The sequence below is a fragment of the Indicator indicator genome, chromosome 6 (genome assembly GCF_027791375.1).
Source record: "Indicator indicator isolate 239-I01 chromosome 6, UM_Iind_1.1, whole genome shotgun sequence".
NCBI classification, from domain to species: Eukaryota; Metazoa; Chordata; class Aves; order Piciformes; family Indicatoridae; genus Indicator; species Indicator indicator.
This window is the reverse complement of record NC_072015.1, coordinates 25,838,905-25,861,020: the sequence shown is the minus strand read 5'-3', so window position 1 is coordinate 25,861,020 and position 22,116 is coordinate 25,838,905. Positions and strand designations below refer to the sequence as shown.

The following is a 22,116-nucleotide window of genomic DNA, read 5'->3' as shown; positions in this document are numbered from 1 at the left end:
GGCAGCAAAAGCAACTACCACAGAGATAAAGGGCTAGATACTCAGCAGTTTCACATTGCTATTCCTTCTGTGAAATCATTAGAGTTGTGCTAATTTACTAAAGTTTATGAACTGTCAGAGTCATTTCAACATACTTCTTTTTGGGATGGCATTTCTCTTGCTGGATCCCAACTGCCATTATGGTACAATAGGCAATGATAAAGTGATCATCTTATTTTTCATAAACATAAAAAGGAGCACACATCCATGTTCAGAAATAACACTGAAAGTGTAGGATTTATATGGACTCTTCAGTCAGAATTAACTGTGTAGGGCAGAGATTTTCCTGGATCAGCATTGAAAGGAAAACTTTGTATCACCTATTATGGGGCAGAGAATAACTTTGGTGGCTTCAGTTGTATATGCTGTGGCATAAGAAGAACACAGCTGCCTTGGCCTATTCCTAAATTGCTTGTTCACAAGATTTGTGGTTACTATGCTGGCTTTAAAGCCTACCTTTTGCTTGCACAAACAGTTAGATAACACCTTTCACCCTAGAACTGCCCTTCACATGTTTTCTTTCACCAAATAATTATTTTTTTCCAATTTATTTTTGGTCATATTATTGTGTCTACTTCCTTACTAAATTTGTGTTATTTTATTGTTTGTGTTTGTTTTTTTTTTTCCCCTTAGTATATGGTGAATTGACAAGGAATGTCATTTAACGGCAAGGACTATGATTTCTTGTGTTTCTTTTGGAAGATAACAGTATGGAAGTTGATATTTTTTTCTGAAATCACAGGTGTTTCATTTTGGGATGGAGGAACACATTGCAAAACCACTCCTGGAATCAGTGTCTGGTGAATATTTAATGTAGATTTTGGGTTAAGCAAAGTGACTCCTTTGATTACAATTGCAGAAGATGTTAGGCAACACTTGTTTTGTGTTTTATCCCTTACACAGGAAAAGAGCTGTCAGAATTTGAACATAGCTATATTCACATCCTACATTAGCCTAGAGGATTTTTCAATGAGCAGAACATGTCTTTGTTATAATCTCCATAAGAGAGATCAGAACTTGAAAAGCAAGGTCTGAGAGAACAGAATAACAAGTGCAATAGACTGGATCAGTGTGAAGAATTAAGCTGATGTTTTAATTACTAGGCACCAAAATTAGTAACCTCCTTCTTTTGGAACAGTGTGAAAAGAAAAGCTGTGACCATTTCTAGAGACAAAGTAGAACTTGCAGGGGATTAAAGAAAGCTTGGCATTCTCATGAGCCAGTAAAAGCAAACTTCTAACAATAATGACAAGAGCTATTGCAATAATATTAATTGAAACTAAACAAATTTCTTTACTTCCTAAAATAAATTGACATGATTTTTTAATTATTATTTTTTTAAAGGACTAATGTAAAAAGGTGGAAGCCTGTCAAGAAATGTATGTATGAACAAGGTGATAACTAAATGCTAAATGATCCATGACTGAAACCTTTGAAGAGATATAAGTTCTGCAGTCATGTAGTAGGTCTAGAATCAGCTACAAAAGGACGTCTACTAGATCCATTGAGAAAATTATGGTTGTTTCCTGTGGGTAAATTTTCTTATGAGTGGTTGTGAACTTTTCCAATAGGTATACAGAGAAATGAGGATCACAATAAGCTCAAGCCAGTTGCTATCACTGGGAATTTTTGTTGGTCATCTGCAGTTCAAATAGATATTCCTCTTCTGAATAAAATAATTACCAGTCAGTCTTCATCTGACTCAGTAAATCAATGTTAAGTAAAGGTGATGACTTAAGGATTTATTTCCTTCATGCTTGGCTAGAATGCTATTTGTGCTTCAGCTTGGTACTAGGCGGAAGCTGATTTCAACCAGATAAAAACTGATCAAAGGAAACTTGATTTCTCTTGACCTAGAACCAGTTTAGGCATAAAGTGGAATAAAACTCAACAGATTGTAGGTTTTGCCTGCTTGTGTTTAAACTGTAATTAATTAGGTATACTTCTGGGTAGCTTTGAAACATCTTACCTCCATGACATGAGGATAGAATGATCCATAACAAATTCTGAAGCCTGTCATTTCAATAGAGGCAAAAGTTTTGTGTCCTTTATGAATGCCAGGAACTCAATAGACCTCTAAGAATGTTGCTTCTGTGGTGTAGTTTCAATGTCCTAGCTGCAATGAATATCTTATGTAGATGGCATTTTGACTGGGTTTCAGTGGAGCCACAATGTCATCCACCAATTGTCTCATACACAACATGTGTTATGCCTATATTTCAAGGAATAAAATGCTATTACTTCATAATATCAATCATTTCAGGTATGCTCAGACCAAGGTGACCTAACTTCAATGCTTTTCAATAGAGTGTTATAGACAGTGACCATATCATCATTAAAGTTATATAGAATGAGATAATAAGGGCTTGGTTTCTCCATAATAACTTCCATTACTGTGAAAGACTTGCTTTCTTTTGCTGCAAGAGACACTTATTCATTTGGTTTTTCCTTATTTTGGTGCTTAATTAAACAGAAGACTCCAGACCAAAGTCATTCTGCTGTATTTCCACAGTGCTTTTCAAGACATGACAAAAATATGCCAGAGATCAATTTTACCTACACCTGTCAGCTGCCCAATAACATGAGAAGGGAAACAAATGCATGTTTAAAAATTCACAGAGAAGCTGAAAAGGAAGAAAATACTATCAGTTCCCAAATATAAAAAAAAATAAATTCTCCAATGGAGATGGCCACCAACTATCCTATATTAAAATTCTATCAGTAATATATTACATATATATATATAGGGAAAGCTCTCGTTGGGGTACAGTGCAGTTTATGATTACATGTTTAAAGTACTCTTAACAATAAATAACACTTAACAGAGATCCAGAATTAAAAATAAACAAAACAAACCAACCAACCAACCAAACCCATACAAAATAAAAACAAACAAGCAAACAAAGAAACAAATAAACTAAACCACAAAATGCTTAAAAGTATTTGACAAAAATTTGTCTGATTTATTGATTGGACTCTAGTTTGATATGATTTTTGAGACTTTATTAGAATGAATGTGATTTATTTTTAAACAGTGTCCCAATAATCTTGTTAAACTGCCTTATAAACCAGTAGCTGTTAATTTTCTAGAGTGCTGTCCCAGAGTTAGGGCAATCAGATCACCAAAAGCACACACAGAGGCAATTTGCATTTGACTTTCAAATCACACTGGCAGGTGAAATCTATATAAAGGGTGCTTCATGGATGTAATTCTCACTGAAAAGAAGTCTAGCTGATTTAGGCCTTATATTCACAATTAATGAGCCACAAGTTTCATACTGGTGTTAAATTAGACCCTGGCTAATTTCACACTAGTCAAAAATCTGGTGTGAAATTAACCAGGGTCTAATTTAACATAAGATCTTTCACTCCAGGAGCAATTCATATGCTTCAGTGTAACTTGAAAACGTTACAGCCTTGATCCTATTACAATTTCCTTTCTCTTTATCATAAGGTCATCTTTTATGAAAGAGCACAGGACCTTGGAGCTCAAATACATTCTGCTTCTATTTAACTAATCATTTTAATAACGCTTCTTAATGTAGCAAGCAACAGTAATATAATGAGAAAGGAGCATGTGTTCTCCCCCCTAAAAGAAGGCATATTCAGAGGATAATTACAGTTCACAGCATATAAAACACAGCCTTCCTTAAATTTCTTACTCACTTGTTTCTGTCGCTGTAACAGTTATGTTGTGCCAAGAAGCTCTCTCTCGGTCCAGAGGTTTAGTTGTAATGATTGTTCCATTGTGTTCATCGATGCTGAACAATCTCTTTAAACGCATGCCATGGACAATAGAGTACCTGCACCAAAAAAAAAGAAAGTAAAGAGGTTCCCTAATACTGAAATGTTCTATCAGAAGCAAGGACACAGAAAGATATTGTCAGTTGAGAAAACAGAACTGTGCATATATACATATAAATTTGTGTTGCAATAGCTCAGAAATCATGAAAAGTGTACTCTTATAAACATTTAAAATTCACTCCTGTCAAGATCAAAGCTCTTCTTTCTATAAAACTAAATATGTCTCAGATCTATATTAATGTGAACTGAATCTGCAATGTATTATTCATTCTTACTTCTAAGTCAGGCTCACAGCAGGTGAATGACTTCGTTGAAAAGAAACAGCAAAAGTGCCACTTGTGAAGTGAATAACACTAACAGCTAAGTGGAGGTATAGTGGCAAATCTATTTTATCATTGCTGACATGCTCTGACAGCAAGGGAATGGGCATTATAAAGAAAGACAGACAACTATCTGTAATGAGGTGACACCTGGGCAGCATACAAAATCCTGATGCAGGAGATGATTGCAAATGAGTTCAGTGTTCCTGAGTCTTCACTGAAAAGTCTCTTGATGTCCATGTGTGGACATGCACATGCACATGTACATGCATACATACCATTCAAATTGTTAAAGTCTAACCACTGGTCACAGGCCAGAGATGGACTGAAAAAGACACCAAAGATATTGGTTCAAATGGAAAGGATATTTACTAATAATTTTCATGACATATATTTAAAAAAAAAAAAAAAAAAAAAAGACTGTGTGTTCCTAGTGGGGTCTTTATCACAAATAAAACCTGTTTGAAGACCTGCAAGGTTCTTACCACTCCAGCTTAGAATTCCCACATGTAAGCATTCCTTCTTTTATTGTACCTTTAATTGTGTTTGATAATGTCTTTCTATCTCCTGTTGGCACTTAAGACTCCAGCTCAGATTATGTGCCAGCAGTTGGATGACTCTCTAAATTGTTATTTATCTTGTTATTTTGTTATCTTTTTTTAGCTTGTTATTTTGTTATCTATTTTTGTTTATCTTGTTAAATTGTTATTTTGTCTGTTTTGAACATGAATGAGAGGATAAATCAAGGAACCAACAAAACACAATCAGTGAGAGTTCTCACCACCTGAGCTAAAGATTTGACATGTACAAACCTCTATTTTAGGGATCTACAATTCAATTTTGTCTTTTTTTTATTGTATTATTATATTTTTAAAAATGTAGGTATTCCTTATCCTTTGTATCTAAAGACAGTTCAGGGTTTTCTAACATTGATATTTTGTTTTCTTTGTTGGTTTTGTTTGACTTCTGATTCTGATTTTCAGGAAATCTATTTTTAATATTTTTTGCTTATTTTTTATCATTGATGCAGTGAGGTTTTGTTTCATTATTGTTTTTTTACTTTAAAAACTGTGTTCCACAAGGCCACTCAGTTGGCTTTATATATACGTAATTGTTATTATTTATGATGGCAATGGTTTCAAAATTAGATTCATATGCATGGCACTGAGCCCAATGAACATTAAAAGTGACATGCTTCTATTTTAAGGAAACTCAGTGATGCAAAATATGCATCACTTGTTTTGGAACCATGCAGACACATTCACTTTGTAGCATGTTCCATCAAAGTATTTCAAACTAAGAAGGTTATGGATATGCACTAGGTTTAAATGTTCTACAGGACATGTTGCAATTATCTAAATAAAGCACAAAACAAGGCACTTTTTTGGGGGAGGGAAGAAAAGAAGTACAAATATATTTTACTTATTATTATTTAATTTAGCCTATGACTAACTAACTAAATAAATGAATGTAAAATCACAACATATGGCCTTGCTCTGACTAAACCTTTGGAGCCTAACTATAGGCACTAATATCTATATATATAGATAGATGTTTCTATTATTAAGAATCTAAACAACAAATTATTTTATGTCTCATCCACTTGATCCTGTATCCTAGCTTGTCTAAATTGCACAGTACACAGTCACATCAAATAGCTCAAGAAGCTATTTTAATCATAAATCTCATGCTAAAGACTAATTACCTGTTTTCTCCCTTAAGAAACAGCAAAATTATTTTCCAAAATTAAAAGCCTGAGGGACTGTTTTTATATAACATCTCTGTGAGGCAATCATGGTAGATGTAGGAAACTGATAAATTTTGGTCATGCTGAGCTGAGCAGATGCCAGTGGAGCTGTTCTCTGTCTCCCTCCTAGCGATGAGTCCATTTCTTCATATCTCCAGAATTTATTTGGAAGAAACTGGAACTACTCCAGACACTTAGAGGTTTGGCTATGGTACCCTAGCTAGGCCACTGTATAAAATATTAACCTATCTCAAGGTATTTGCAAAGATGCACAAGGGTCATTTGTGCAGATTTGGGGCTAGAAGTCAGGATTTAACCTAGTGTGCTGGTTTTGGCTGGTACAGAGTTAAATTTCTTCCTAGTAGCTGTATGTGATGGGTTGAAATTCCCTCTAACATAAAATTGCCAGACCAGCTCACCTGAAAGCAAATGAAGCTGTATACAAGCAGAACTACAATCAAGAAATATGGAATGCAATAAATATGTACAAAATAGACAATATTTACATTTATTTACAATTTATAAACAGCACAAGAACCCCTCTGGACAAAATTAGGGGGTTATCAACAGCTTCCCTCTCTCTCCCTCCTTCCCCTCTGTACATGGGACAAGGGAAAAAGAGCAGAGCTTGTTAATACTTAACCACAACAAAGAATGCAGTCAAGGTCAGCAAGCTAGCAGAAGTACCAGTTAGTATCTGCCAGAGTGAAGGAAGTCAAAAAGAAAAGAGTTAGTATAGACAACTGACTTTATGTTAGTAATCAGACCAAAAGGACTATTTAGACCTTATCATTATTTTCCTTTTTACATCCAACAGTCATTTATTTACATTCTATCACTTTTCTGTTCAAGATCTGTGGAAAATTTTCCTAGGCACAGCCTAAAACTGTCACTCTGTATAGTAGGTTACATTTTGGGTTTGTGCTGAAAACAGTGTTGATAACACAAAGATGTTTTCATTATTGCTGATCAGTGCTTACATAGTGTCAAGGCCTTTTCTGCTTCTCAACCCAGCCCACCAGCGGGCAAGCCAGGAGCACACAAAAAGCTAGGAGGGGACATAACTGGGACAAATGAACCCAAGTAAGCAGTGGGATATCCCATACAATGTTCTGCTCAACAATAAAGCTGGGAGGAACTGCCATTGCTTAGGAGCTGCCTGAGTATTAGCCAGCTGGTGGTTATTCTGGGGAGGCATTTTTTTTCACTCCCTTATCTTTGTTTCTTTTTTTTTTATTATTATTATTAAAATGGTTCTACCTCAGGCCATGGATTTTTTTCACTTTTACGCTTCTAATTCTCTCCCATCTCAGTGGCTGGGGAATTGAGCAAGTGACTATATGGTCACCTGCCACAATACCTAGAACAACATAGGCTGTCACATTGAATGCATGATCAAGAAATCACAAGCCAAGGAAAGAAACAGAAATAGCCAAGGAAAGGAACAGAAAGAGCCAGGGTAATGAACATCAATAGCATTTGGAAATCCCACCTACATGTATATTTGAGGCCTGTTTGCATTTTAAATTAGGTACCTGACTGGGCTGTGATCATTGTCTGGATCTCTAGCAGTTACCACGCCCACCACTGTGCCACCCACAGCCTCTTCAGGAATCTCCATCACATAGTTTTCCAAGGTGAAAACTGGAGGTTCATCAGCATCTTCCACATCGATTTTGACAATGGTTTTGTCTTCAAATGGTTCTTCTTTCAGAAAACGGTCATCAATGTACCTGTTTACAACTTTTGCTTGAATACTGTATCTCCTTTTGCTCTCATAATCCACCTTCTGTTAAGAAAGAGAGACGTGGAATTGAAAAGAGATGTGGATTTCTTCACATTTCAACTAAATCTAGTTCAATAAGTGAAGGTCAATTAAAACAAAATAATGCTTCCCTTCCTTTTGGAATGTTTAAAAAGTAGTTACTTATAAGATTTTATTATTATTTTGTTTTTATTTTTATTTTATTTTATTTTGAGCTAAGAATGCTTTAAACTGTGCTGCCATTATTTGCTTTCACATCTAGTCTTGTTTTAATATTTAAGTTAAACAACACTGTAAAAGAGGTCCTCCTGCAGAAGGTCATCCCTAAGAAAACCAATATATTCCATTACTACTTGTATTTCCAGTGTAGGCATAACCTTAGTGAATATTGTTCTTTACTCCTACCCTAAAGAAAAAAGCAAATCAGTTAATCTGTGGTGCTTAAGCTAAGTATTTTAATATTTAACATCTAAAGGAAATAAATTCCCTGAAGACTACAAGTGTTTAATAAACACATAGTTATGAAACTATTATTGCTAGTCCTTATCTTCTGTAGTTAAAAACAAACACAAAAAACAACAACAAAACACCAACAAATAATGTCAACCACAAAACCAAACCAAACCAATCAAGCAAAACCCTCTTCCTGAACAGTGAAAAAAAAAAAAAAAAAATAGAAGACAAAACCAAACCCAACAAACACTAAATGTTAGAATCCAGGATCCTGGATTTCACTAGGCTCTCAAACTGTCATCATGATGGCCTAGGTGACCTTGAAATCTTCTTTCATGACTTTAAAATAAATCACACAATATCAAAGCCTCTTACATATCTTAATTCAGAAACTGATAATTTTGAGTGTATTTAGTGGTTTGTTTTTTTTCCAAAGTTATGTCCTAATAAAACCTCCACTGTTGTTCTAAAGCTGCAATGCATTCTAGCTTCAGTAAGGTTTAACAAGAAGTGTTGAAAGTGAGGAAATATTGTGTACAAAATATTGATAAAGAATTTACAGATGATGCATGGAAGAGATTTTCTCACAATAGGATACACTGTGTTGCACAGCTAGGAATAACCTTAAGATACTTCAACCAGTGTATTCAGTAGTAATAGGAATGTGTCAAAAACCAAACCAAAAAAAAACAAGAAAGAAAAGTATGTTTCTTTTTATCCCCCTAATACCCTAAACAAATCACAAAGCTTGAAGAAAGAAAAATAAATAGTAGAATCCAAAGAAATAGGTCTTTTTAAAACATCCAGCTTGCTTGAGAAGGTTCCTTACAGTGTTTAAAGAATTTTTAGAATCACAGAACATTAGAAGTTTGAAGGGACCTCTGGAGATCATCGAGTCCAACCTCCCTGCCAAAGCAAGATCATCTAGCGTAGTCCACACAGGAATGCATCCAAGAGGGTTTTGCATGTCTCAAGAGAAGGAGACTCCACAACCTCTCTGGGCAGCCTGTTCCAGTGCTTCAGCACCCTCACTTTAAAGAAGTCTCTCCTCATGTGTACCACTGAAAAGAGATTGGCCCCTTCCACTTCATATCCACCCCTAAGATATTTACAGTCATTGATGAGATCCTCTCTTGGTCTTCTATTTTTAGGTTTCTGAGATCTCACCTTTTTTAATAAGATAATTCCTTCTTGCGTCTCATTGTCGGTAATGATGTCAAAAACATCTGAGCTATCTCCTTCAATGGAATAGTCCATGGCTGCATTCTCCCCTATGTCGCCGTCTTCTGCAAAGACTTTGCCTACAGTGGTGCCCACAGGAGCTTCTTCAGAGACATTCATATAGTAGAGTTCTAAAGAAAAAAATACTGACATGGTTTAGTGATTTGCTGTGGATGCTAGCTGCTGTAGCTCTAATGACTCAAGGCTCTCAAAAACTTTTGTTCAGGAAATGGATCTACACAGCAATGGATAGACCTTGGGGGCAGGGGATGACAATCTTTCCGCTCATCAGTGTGCTCTCAGCCTCACTTTAGCAGCAAATAAAAAGCTGAGTAGAACTAAGGAAAACTGCTTCCCAACTGCATGTCAGTAGTCCTTCCTGGCAGCCCAGCTTTCAGCTCCTGTGTCTGCTACAAACTCCCTGGACAGAGAGGTTGCATTATTTGCTGAAAAGTTTGCAGTCTGTGTCTGCAAAGAATAAAAAGAGGGAAGGAAAATGGTACTAAAAATGGTACCAAATATCCCATTGCTAAGATTTTAGGTTTAGGTAGGGCAAACTCTAAGAAAAGCAGTTTGACAAATCATTTATCTCCACGGCCTAGCAATAAAGCCAGCAGGTCTGAGGTCTTTTGTAAAGATAAGTTTTCTTTTCTTTTTTTTTTCCAGCTTTAAATCTGTATGCTGAAACCAAACCAAACCAAAAAACAATCCTATTGTGAAAAGACCTATCACTCAACAGATCTGTAGAAGATCTAAATTTCCTCAAGACTCCAACTATTGCAAGTACCTATACTCACGTTGTTGAAATTTAGGTGGGTTGTCATTAATGTCAGACAGATTGATGGTAACAGTGGCTGTTGCTGAAAGTGCCCCTGCCTGCCCAACCATATCTTTGGCTTGAATGATGACCAAATATTGATCTTCTGTTTCTCTGTCCATTCCGGAAGCCATTCTGATGACCCCTAAAAACGAAAAGTAGAATATAATAGCATACAATAATACATTATTATTTTTTTCCCAACATCTGTCCACATAATATTGCTATAAAATGCATCGTTTGATACAGTTATGAAGTCACATTCTATACCGTGCACTTCACAGCTGTCCTAATACTGGGAGCTAATACTCATGGCAACACTTACACTCTATGAAGGATCCATTCTGCATACTTAGAGTTCTGGGAAGCAAAATGCACCATATATCTTATTTACCATATAAAACCATCTTTCTTCCCCAGAAATCAGGATTTTGGAGGTATGACACATATCTATGTTTTTTCCAACACAAAGACAGGAATGTCACATAAAAAGTCATAGAGGTGTTAAGCCCTAAGTGTTCCTATCTCCATTTGTTGAGTGGGGTACTCAGAATCCAACTCTTTCCTTCAGCAAAATATTTTTGTATGTAAATTAAATTGTTGATTCTCTAGAGAGAAAAAAAAATCAACTTCCTATGGGAAAGAAAGAATTTATTTAATCCAGATATAGGAGCTATACAAAGGATGTGCAAGTAGAGGGTGGTAGCAATTGATCTTTGTGTTTGTCGTGGTTTTAGAGAGCAGACAGAAGCTCTTTTACCTCTCCCAAAGGAGTGAAAGAAAATGCTCCACACAGGATTGGAAAGAATGGAAATTTAAATGGAAGCACTACTCACAACTATACACAGCAATACAAAAACATACAAAATACACAAATCCATAGTCAACTTTGGCCCAGTTCTCCAATCTAGGCTTACCGCAGAACCTCATTAGACCAAAGCTCTCCACAACCTCCCCCCAAACCAAGCCAAAAAGACCACCACCAGAAAATCAGCTTACCTGCACCAGACCCCACTCCCCTGTGAGGTAAGAGCCCACGTGTGCTGGGAGAAGAGAGGAAGGAAAAAGGGAATAGCCTGTGCTGTTTATAAAGGGGAGATGTAGGAATTATGGGATGAAATAACAAAAGATTACATTTTTCTGGTGTCCATTTCATGGGCTATCTAGCCCCTGGAGGACTTTTAATCTCTATGGCTCTTAAACCTGGAACAGTGTTGAAATGAACAAAGGCATTTTTGTTTGTATAACATAAATGTTAGTTTATGAATGCTTTCAAGTTACAAGATCATTTGTAGTACCTGTTTTTGGCTCCACAGAGAAATAGGGCTGTCCCTGAATGAGACTGTAAAGCAGACGGGCACTATTCCCATAAGAAGGATCATCACCATCTGTAGCTGTTACCTGTATAACCGAAGTACCTCAAGGAAAAAAAAAAAAAAAAAACAACAACAAAAAATGTTTATTTTTTTCTTGTAGAAATTATCCCATAATTACAAACATAAACACTTTAAAGCCTTTTAACAGATGAGCTATATTAGCAAACAGTCCTGAAAATTTACAGGAGCAAATGCCACCTCCTAAAATTTATCATTTAAATAGGACACTATTTGTGTTGCTTTCAAATTATCAGTTAAAATAAAAATAAATTGTGTGTGGCTTTTCAGCACTGCATTTATGTTGCTTGAAATACTACATATCTTACGCCTTTTCCCCTAATTTCTGAGATGTGAACAGAGTAGCAAATTGTTTCTCCTCCCTTTGTATATTCATCAAAGTATTTTATGGAAGTTTCCCATGACAGTAAGAAAACATAGGCACCTTATCAGCAATTGGCCCACTGGTGATAAGGAAATTAATTGTTTGCAAGCAAAGCAGTCAAGAAAAATAACAAAGGTCTGATAACATTTTTTTATCCCTGAGTCTTTACTGAGCCTCCCCCAGTGCAACAGTGACAACAGAATCCCCGGTGCAAAACCACAACAGAATCAATCTGCAGAGCTTGATTTCATCTCTGGCTGGAAGTTGGTTATATCCTGGATACAAGATTGACAGCAATTTCATGGTACCATCAATGATGATTGTCCTTTAAAAGAAAATATTCAAAGCAGCATCATTTTGTAGGTTAATCATTATATTTGTCTTCTTCTTTTTTTCTTTTTTTTTTTTCTCGTCTAGGGTCTGCATAAGAGTACAAGTATCTGTTCTTTTGAGGCACAGAAGGAAATCAAGCTACTGTCAAAAACCTTTCTGACATACATTCACATGGTTGCACCTGTTTATCAGTATAATTACGCTGGAGGAAAAAAAAATAAGAAATGATGGAAGGCAATGAGTTCCACCAGAAACATCTGATTTATTACAAACTCAAATCTCATACTTATCCCCTCAAAAAAAAATATTATTATTATTCCTGAGTTTTCTATCAGTTCAGTAGTTTTAATTTTAAATAGAAATGAAGGAGAGTTTCTTATATAAGAATATAGTGAATTAAATATTTCAATTATTAAAAAAAAAACACCTAGCTTTTTTTTTTCTTTAATTTTCTATCAATTTGTTCAGCAGCACTTCAAGCCATTCCACAATGTGGGTTATCTTCTCTCAGAGTGGAAGTGCATTAAAATGTTGTAATTACAACCATATTTTCAAGTTCTATGTCCTTCAAAATTTATCTGCAGTATGAAATTTCTGACATTTAGATGTATATGAGGTGTTTGTATAGATCTATACATATATATATATATACTGCTCCCTACTGCTCTACAGAAATGATAAAGAGAAAAAAAAAAAGAGAGATGAATATTTAATCAAAGCACTTACATGCTTCAAGAATAACAGTATTCTTTAATAAGATTGGAGGGTAGAGGAGCTCTTCAGCTCCAAAACTGTTAACCTCATATGAGTTTTGTGGAAACGGTTCTAATACAGGAAATTAATCCTCTAAGACAATTTAACATGACTAGAATGCATTTTTTTTGGAAAAGAAAAATTAGATTGCTAGTTAGGAAAGGATCAAGAGCTATGAATGGTCCAATAGGTACAGTCTGTTATGAATGGACTTTGGAATGGACTTGTTTACAACACCCACTTAATAAATCAGGAATAAAATCCAACATAAATATGACTGCAAAGTTATCATTGCAGCTTTTGTGCATCTCATTTAAAAACAGATTTATTTTCTACAGAGTTGCCAACCATTAGAAAGAAATCTTGCATCTAAACCAGCATTTACTGCTTCTACTTTTCAGCTGGTCTTCAGCTAGTTGTTGATTCCTCCACAACATAGCATAAGACAGAAGCACAGAATTTGTTCAGTTGGGCTCAATGGGATGCAGCTGGTGGATGTAATGGAAAGTTGAGCAGGCAGAGAGCATTTAACTAAAGGGGGAGCTGACGTGGAGGGAGGAGTTAACAGATCTGCATTCTCAGGAGGGAGACCATTTTTGAACTGAGGTGGCAGGAGGACATGTAAAGATAGGACTATTATTGCTCACATTCTTTTAGAAGAAACATTTCATGATCACTATATGAACCTCTACATTAATAGGGACTACATAACAACACATACCACCCCGTAAACAAAAAACAAATAAACAAACAAAAATTCCCTAAACTTACACCTCTTGTCACTCCAGCCATGCCATGATATAATTGACAGTCCAACAACCATACAGCTGCACAACATGTATGTGAAAATGGATATCATGGCAGAGACAAACCAACTGAATATGTTTGTGTGCTTTCAAACATATATTTTTGAATATGGAAGTCTGTGTGGTGTCAATACAAAGCTTAGCCCCAAATATGTGTTTTATGCAGACAGTAATATCTTAAGCTGCGTAATAAATATGGTTACACATCTTTTGCTTTTTATCAGCTTTATTTAAGGCAAACAACTTTTTGCTGATTGCTGCATAAGTTTTTCTTTGCATTTCTGCAACACTGTTTTTACCCCTCTTAGGGTACGTAGTGCGGCCCAATAGGTAGACTGCAGGCCCTCCAAACAATAAATAATGAAAAATGAAAAACAAGTAGTTATTCATTTTTCTAAGTAGAGCTTGAAATCCATAGAAACATTAAGAACTGATCTATTATTGCATCTGAATCTGAAGCATTCCATCAGATATACTGCATTTGTACAAGTTTAGCAGTTATATGGAAGCCACTTAATGTAAAATTATACTAAAAGCCTGAGGGAAAGCCAAAGTTCTGTGTTCTCAGAAGAGAGTCCATTTGCTGGCACACTTTTCATTTACTGTGACACTTGCATATAAAATCCTAATAAAATTTAGTAGTGATGGTAATAGAGAGCTAAGAAATAAGTAAAACATTCTAATTTGTTGCTACATTAGTATATGTTTATTGATATATGTACCTAACTTTAGGCAAAAATATCTGTGCCTGTTTTCTGTTTTTTTGTGGTTCTCTGAGGCGTTTGGCTGTGAATTATCCTCTCCTTGCTTCCTTAGTTTCAGACAAAATGTTTACTGAGTCTGAACTGTTTTCCCAAGTACTTCACATGCTCCCTGAGCATGCTTTCTGTGAGGAAATTGCTAGGAGATCTCAGTTCTAGCATCAGTGAGTTGAACTGCTGCTAGAGAACTCTGAAAGCCAAGTCCAAATCTATTGCACTATATCATTTAAAAGAATTCTGGGCCATATCCCTTGTTATACAAGAGGATATTCTGTTTTATTAGGGGAAAAGCATTGATATGCTAAACTATTGTGGTGCATGTTACAAATTTTGGTTTGATACTGTTTCTCTCTACTGTGAGGTTAGAAATTTTCTTGTGAAGATTAATGCTTTGGGATTTACAAGTAAGATGTGGTTTCATTGCAGAAGTGCAGCTCCTACCTTTTGAGAACCTACAGAGAAGGACTTGAGGGTACTGGTAGACAGAAAGTTGGATATGAGCTAGCAATGCTGACTTCAGTCCTGAAGACCAGCCATATTCTCAGCTTTATCCCAAATGGTGTGGACAGCAGGCTGAGAGAGGGGGTTCTGCCCTTCTTTTCCTTTCTGATGAGACCCCCACCTGCAGTGTAGGCACAAGTCTTGTCTTCAAATTTGAGTGCAAGATGTAAAGGCAAGAAGTACCCTCTGAACAAGCAGCTGATTATGTTAGAAAGTTATTTGACCAAAAACTCAGATGGAGAAATCTTGAGACAAATAAGGCTACCTGCTTGTATCAGTGAAAAACAATCATACACCTTTTTCCTGACAGAAGGTTGCATAAGCAAGTTGACTTGAAAATAAATTGATTAAAAGGGTGTCTTTTGATTCTTTTACTGGTAGTGACAGTGAGCTACTGCTTCCTGTAGAAATTAGGATACCAACCCATCTTTTGATTAAACCTCAGATATATCCTTTTCTTGCAACTGCTATCCAAGACAGCAGAAGACAAAGTTTACAGCTCCCTGTGAAAGTCACTGAATCTGCTTTAAAAGCTGAATGGGTAATGCTCAGTGAAACATAGTTTTTGTTACATTTTATGATCACCAATATTATATTAATGACTTCATTAATTCATGCAGTCTTCAGTAGCACAATGGTTGAACTTCTTTTCAATATTATTTGCAACAAAAAAAAATGAAAAAAGACAGAGCTAAGCGGTTAAATTATGAGTGGGTTTCTTTCTGAAAGATTTAAGGAATCCAGTTTTCCTTTAATTTTGAAGATAGATCTTTGGAGATAGCATATCTATAAGATGTTTGTTTATGTCAGATGCATTCACACTATGGGTTATTTTAAGGATTTGAAATTATGTGTATACATATTATGTATTTATATGTGTATGTACAAATGACAGAATCACACATTCACCTGTATTTGTTAGATGCTGACTTCACCTCATATTTGTTGCACAAGTCTATTTGATCATGTTGGGATGGAAAAGGGATTAAGGCAGGGATTAAGTTATTTGTCTTGACAGAAAAGTTACAATTTATATGCTTAGGGAATCATAAAGCAGTCCTTCACAGCACATCATCTAATTCATAGAGAGGCTGACTGGTAGGAAAGAAGCTTGGTGGTATAAATAGGCAGGCATCATACATGGTATGAAGATGGTCATCATATTATCCCACATCAGCTGCATACCATTCGTGTTCTGAATACTTTACTTATAAGAGGGAAACTATCCTTATCTTTGGGTGGAGGAGGGAGTAATCACAACTGCCTCTGATGTGAATGGGATTTTTTTCCAATTACAGTAAAAAATTAGAGTTGAATGTATTGAATATACTACACAGGGTATAAGAAAGTCATGTTTAATTGTTAAGCAGAATCAGAATTGAATTCAAGAGTTGGGTACTCTTGAATTCAACTATGCCTCTATTTTTGTCCTTAAAATAGTTAGTTTAGGTCAGAGGACTTAACAGTTTACACGCATACTACTTTTTGTTCAGCCTGAGGAGCTGACAGATTTTAATAATAATCATACGCTGAACAATTTTCTAGAGACTAGGGTGATATACACTGGTTGAAAAAGTAGTGAAATCTGTCAGCCTCAAAATCTTTTTAGTATCAACTGGCTATAGTACTCTACTTGTTTCAAATGGTAATGTTATATTTTTAAACAAGTAGTTTCACCTTTGAATCACTGATGTGAAAGACAGATCTCTCTAGACTCAAACTAAGCATGCATCCTGTTCTGCAAAAGGACTCAGATATATATAGGCATCTAAATATTTAATGTTAAACAGAGGTATACACAACCTTCACTTTAAGCATATGCCTTGGCAAATTTCCAAGCTTGTCACATAGTTTGCTTTCTGCTCATGAAAGTCTATAAAATATGCCCTTAAGATTTTATATCAACATAGGTACCTAAATACATAAATCTCTCTCTCTCTCTATCTACCTCTCTCTCTATTTACCTCTCTATCTCTCTCTCTCTATACATATGTATGAAAAGAAAGAGTTTGGTTCACAGCATGTCATACCTTCAGGTGACATCTCTGGAACAGTGGCTACATAAGGTCCATCCAAGAACTGTGGTTCATGATCATTGATATCTTGAACCTTGATGACAAATTCTGATTCAGGTTCAACAGGAAGCTGTGTTTTGCTATTAATTGCTTGTGCTCTTAGAGTGTAGAAGGGTTTTTTCTCTCGATCCAGCTTTTGTGTCACATAAATTTTGCCATTATTTTCATCAATGAAAAAAATGCTTCCAGCTCCTTCCCCAGTCAAAATGTATTTTAGGTTGCCATCCTGGTTTTCTAAATCTGATTTAAGCTGCAAGTACAAAACAGAAAAAAATAAGCCATGTTTTGAGAGAAATAGAGTTTTGTAGTATTCATTTTAGGCTTTTTGTGTTTTGATTCTACAGAGAACTTTGTCACTGGTGAGATTTCTTGGATACTAATATTTAAAAGAGAGCACTGTCACATTTTCAGTCAGTCATGGTTCAGTTTAAAGTATTGAAATAACAGACATGTAAATGATGGTAAACCTGGAAAAAACATGCTTCAGCCACTTCGAAGTAAAGACGATGAATGTATCTACTTTAGTTCAGTGCTTTATCATCTTCCATAACTTTCTGCTGAAAATGATGCTTAGGTCATTAAATATTATGTAAAATTTTATTATTAAAAATGACAAGTATCCTTTGGAAGTTTTATATACTTTTTTTTGCACTCAGTAATGGTGAGCGATTCTGTTTTCTTTCTGTTGAAATATTAAAGAGATGAAAAAACATTCTGTGGTTTAAGCCTGTATTATTTATTCTGAAATAAATTGATGGATATTTTCCACTTCCTTTCAGGATGATCTGCATTCTTTGTTGTCTTGCTAAGATGAACTTTATGATAATGATCCCTCTGATGAAGCTCAACCCTGGAGACCACTGTGGTCCAGATGCATTTGTTCCTGCCAGAAAAATTGGTCTGTTAACAACATGCAACAGTACTGTTTTAATAATAATAACTTAATTTCTTAACATGTCAGGCATCCTAATGGAAAGACTCATTTCTATTGTAGCATTAATTCTCTAATTTGTTTTATTTACTTTGGGTTTAGAACAAAAGATGTCAAAATGTCTACACGCCTGGCTAATTACTGAAAAATCTAATTAAAAAAAAAAAAGAATAAAAATCTTCATTCTATTTCTCCTACAATGCAGCAGTTTTAAAGTGCAAATAATGTATCTCCTTGTTGACTCTACTAATCTCACTGTTTTATTTCATGTTTATTGATCATATGGCTCAGTGTGGGACACAAAGCCACAGAATGGGAAAGAAGTAACTGTGAGGTATAAAGGGCACATTGCCTCATTGGATCTGCTCAATCCATTTTGTAATAGTTTCTGAGGTTGCAAAAATCATTCTAATTTTTCTCTGGAACAATGTTCATGATTTTGAAGATTTTCATTATGCATAATTGTCTGCTGTCATCAAATGGATAGTTCATTCAGAATGTCAGTGGGACACTGCTCTGAGATATGAGGAAAAGTTTTGAGTTCATGCTCTTGTCAGAGTATTTAAGTCCTAAATTATACAGATTTAATTCCCCTTGCCAGTACAAGTGAGAAAATGTCAAGGCTAGAAAGTTTAGAATCATTAAAGTAGTTGTTTGCAAAACATAAATCAAGTTCATCCCTTTATGAGTGGCCTGGTCAAGCTCTTTTTAACACCCTCCAATTTGACATCTGTCTAACGGACACCACAGATCGTTTTTGATCTTGGTTTCTTTATGATGAACCCCATGGAATGGGAAAGGTGATGAATATCTGGATCTTTAACATAGGATGGGGTTCAGATATGATCACAGAGTGTATTATACACTTGGAGGCTGTAAGCATGCATGTCTCAGCCTGGCTATTTAGACAAAACCTATGTTGAACCATTAAGTGCAGAATCATTTCCGCCCAGAATATTTTCATGCCCTCGACCATGTTAAATGAGAGGTGTCTTACAGATGACATTTGCTGAGAGAGCATATTGAAAGTTCCCAGTTTACCTGTTTTATTAAGGCAAGCACAAAAGAATAAATGGTCTTTTCATTGTTAATAACAGAACAAGAATTTAGGTATTTGCCTTCTTTGTCTACTTTTGCAGGCCTGATGACACTTTTCTTTTTCTTAAATATGATAATGGATTTATTAGTCTGTGTTAAATGAAATCCAAAGATGGAGCTGTGAATATGACTGCAGAATAGATGTCTACTTTTGTACTTTTTTTGATGCAACTTCCTTCAGGGCCTTAGTTACTAAAAATCCATGTGCCTATTGTGACTGTTACTTCACTTGCTGAAAGCAGTGTATATTCTACTCAATAAAAGGACAGAGGTAAATATGTCTGATTAGACAATGTTTAGACTGCAATAAATTAACCATAATATTTAATAAAATGTCCCTATAGTTTACCTGTGAGAAATAGAAATACAAGGTTATGAAATTTTTCTAAAGCTGTATGAAAATGCATTACATTTTTAAAGTTTCTCTCAGGGAACTGTTTTCCAGCTATGGGAAAAGTAATAATAGTTTAAAAATGAGTATGTCTACACTTGTTCTTTCAGAAGAGAGACATCACACTTCCATAGTAGTTACTTCGAAGGGGCTGTGAGAAAGTAATTAATGAATTTTGAGCACTTCACCCTTTGGGCCCAATTAAATTTTAGTGCTAGTTAATTAGCAGCAAAACTTATTTTGGTTCATTCATCTAGAAAGTGCCTTAAAGAAAAGAAAACGAGATTTCAAGATTAGAATACAAAAATAATAATAATTAATAGTTATAATAACAACAACAAAAAAAGAGTAGAGGGAGGCATATAAAGCCTCATCAAGACAATTATCCTAAAGTGTATTTTTAAAGGAGGGTGAAAAATAATTGCTCGTTGTGCTAAACCTACGTTATTCTAATGAACCATGCAGATTCCTGTAGTTTCTCAGTGGTAAAAGGATTTAGTATTAATCTGCTTCATTAAAAATTAATGAGGGGTAAATCAGCTGCTACTTAGTGTATTAGAAAATCATGCTAAATACTGTTTGTAAACTATGCTGCACTCAGTATGGCTGCTTTGATGCAGTGCCAAAAATAGCACAAGTAAATTGCCAGATGTTGATAAATGAGTCCTTAAATTTCATTCAGGAGACTTAAAGAAACTGCTCAGGTTGGTATCTTCATCTGCTGTGTAAGGAACTAGTTTTAGTAACAGAGTGAACATGGAGTTTCCTTGACAAAATACCTTTGTGAAGAAAGGTCTTTGGTCCTGCAATGACCTCCAGTTCTTGGAGTACTGTGACTCTAAGTCAAGCCATGGGACAGGAAAGATGCTGTACTGCTCCTTGACTTGTTTTTTCTACCTTTATTAATATTTCCGGATTTTTCATCTTCCAAGTCAACATTGTAAATTGCTAATCAACATATTAAATCTAACCTTGTTTTGTTCTTGAATCCTTACTTATCATACCTGTCCAACATACACAGACACTGTTGAAGACTGTTCCTCTGTTACAGAAAGAGGCTCCCATACCCAACCACGTTTTGCTCTTCGAACTGCTGTGAAAGACTGATCTGTGTTTTGAGTGCTGTCATTCTGCGTGCTTGTAAAGCAAGGCCAAGGTTTCACCAGCACCAGGATGAGGGATAGCCACGTGGAACAATTCATACTGAGCCCTTCTTTTAGTCAGTTTTCATCTGTGGAAGAGGAGGAAAAATAAAACAAAACAAAACAAAGAATAACAACAAGAAAAATCAAGCAAAACTCTGTGACAAAACATCACTTTTTCCTTTCCACTTTTACATATTGATTCTCTGCTAATGTAAAAGCTTATTTGCAGTGTTACAACCTCTTCCTCTGCCCAAAAGGAAAGAGATGGAAAAAAAACCAAAAACCTGTTTCTGATTCAAATAGAGATTCTATTAGAGACTGCAATGAGTCAAGTGCTGAGCTTTCCTTTATGAATTTCCTTTCCAGGGACTTTTTACACAAAAAAAGGAAAATCGCTCTTCAATTAATTCATCTTCCAAATTAAGCTTGGTAATTGTATTGTGTAGCCTAGGTATAATTTGATTGGAATAATTGTATGTTTCTGCTTAGACAGGGCTCATTTTGAGCTGCAGTCACAGAACTGCCTGAAGGGTGAATGTCTAGCCTTAGTGGCCCTGATGACTGACAGTCGAAACAGAGCAGTGAAGATAATTTTTTTTAACCTCTTGTTTCCCTCTTTTCCAACTCAGCAAAATGCCTGCAAGAAATGCCAAAGGTGGTAGAGTACCACAAAGAAGCAGTAAAAATGTGCAGCTTTCTCTCCTGTGGTCAACAGAAATTGTCTTAACTGGTTTCACCATCTTTGACATTCTTGTCTTCTATGAAACAGACAAAGGTCAAAAACATCTAGAAAGCTGTAGTTTTCTGCAGCTAGTGTTAGTGGCACAAAGAATTCTTTCAGAAAATGATCTTGTACAAACCATAAGCTATCATAAACTTTCCAGTGTGTTTTGATACAATGAATTAAATTCCAAATTTTAAATAAAGTGCAATGCACAGTTAAGAAAAGCTTTCTCCTGTGATGCTGAAATGAAAATTTTGAAATCATTACCATACACTTTTCAGGTCTTGAAGCCTTGCTTGACAATTGCCTTAACCATTCTTTTCAAGGATTTAGCCTTGAAGAATAAGACTTCCTATGCAGGACTAGCGTGGTTTATGGTTTTGTCACATGCCAGTCAGTTTCTACAGCACATACTAGAAAAAAAAAATTGGCTTCATTTACTTGATGTTTGAAAATAAACATGAGTCTTTTACCTGTCCAAGATAAAGTATGAATTTATGTATTTTAAGGTAATAATTTAAATAATAATGTTAAAAATACCCATCCTCACACTAAAAGAAATGCCATAATTGTTTAAAGTGATGGACAGGTCATATAGACAACTATTTATTTTCTTTCAGCCATTTTACACGATGTGGAATACTATTTTGTTAAAACATATATACATATACATA

General features: G+C 35.4%; 1 protein-coding gene across 1 annotated transcript in view; it reads right to left on the bottom strand.

The window, feature by feature from the left end:
- CDH19 (cadherin 19) overlaps positions 1 to 20,775 on the bottom strand; it is a 35,103-nt gene extending 14,328 nt beyond the window's left edge. The window contains exons 1-7 of the mRNA XM_054381871.1: positions 20,578 to 20,775; positions 17,109 to 17,403; positions 11,465 to 11,584; positions 10,147 to 10,311; positions 9,296 to 9,480; positions 7,446 to 7,699; positions 3,706 to 3,842 (exon numbers count right to left, since the gene is read on the bottom strand). Of these exons, the coding sequence (XP_054237846.1) occupies positions 3,706 to 3,842; positions 7,446 to 7,699; positions 9,296 to 9,480; positions 10,147 to 10,311; positions 11,465 to 11,584; positions 17,109 to 17,403; positions 20,578 to 20,775 (1,354 nt within the window). The remainder of the gene's footprint in view (positions 1 to 3,705; positions 3,843 to 7,445; positions 7,700 to 9,295; positions 9,481 to 10,146; positions 10,312 to 11,464; positions 11,585 to 17,108; positions 17,404 to 20,577) is intronic.
- Between the last annotated feature and the right edge of the window lie 1,341 nt (positions 20,776 to 22,116).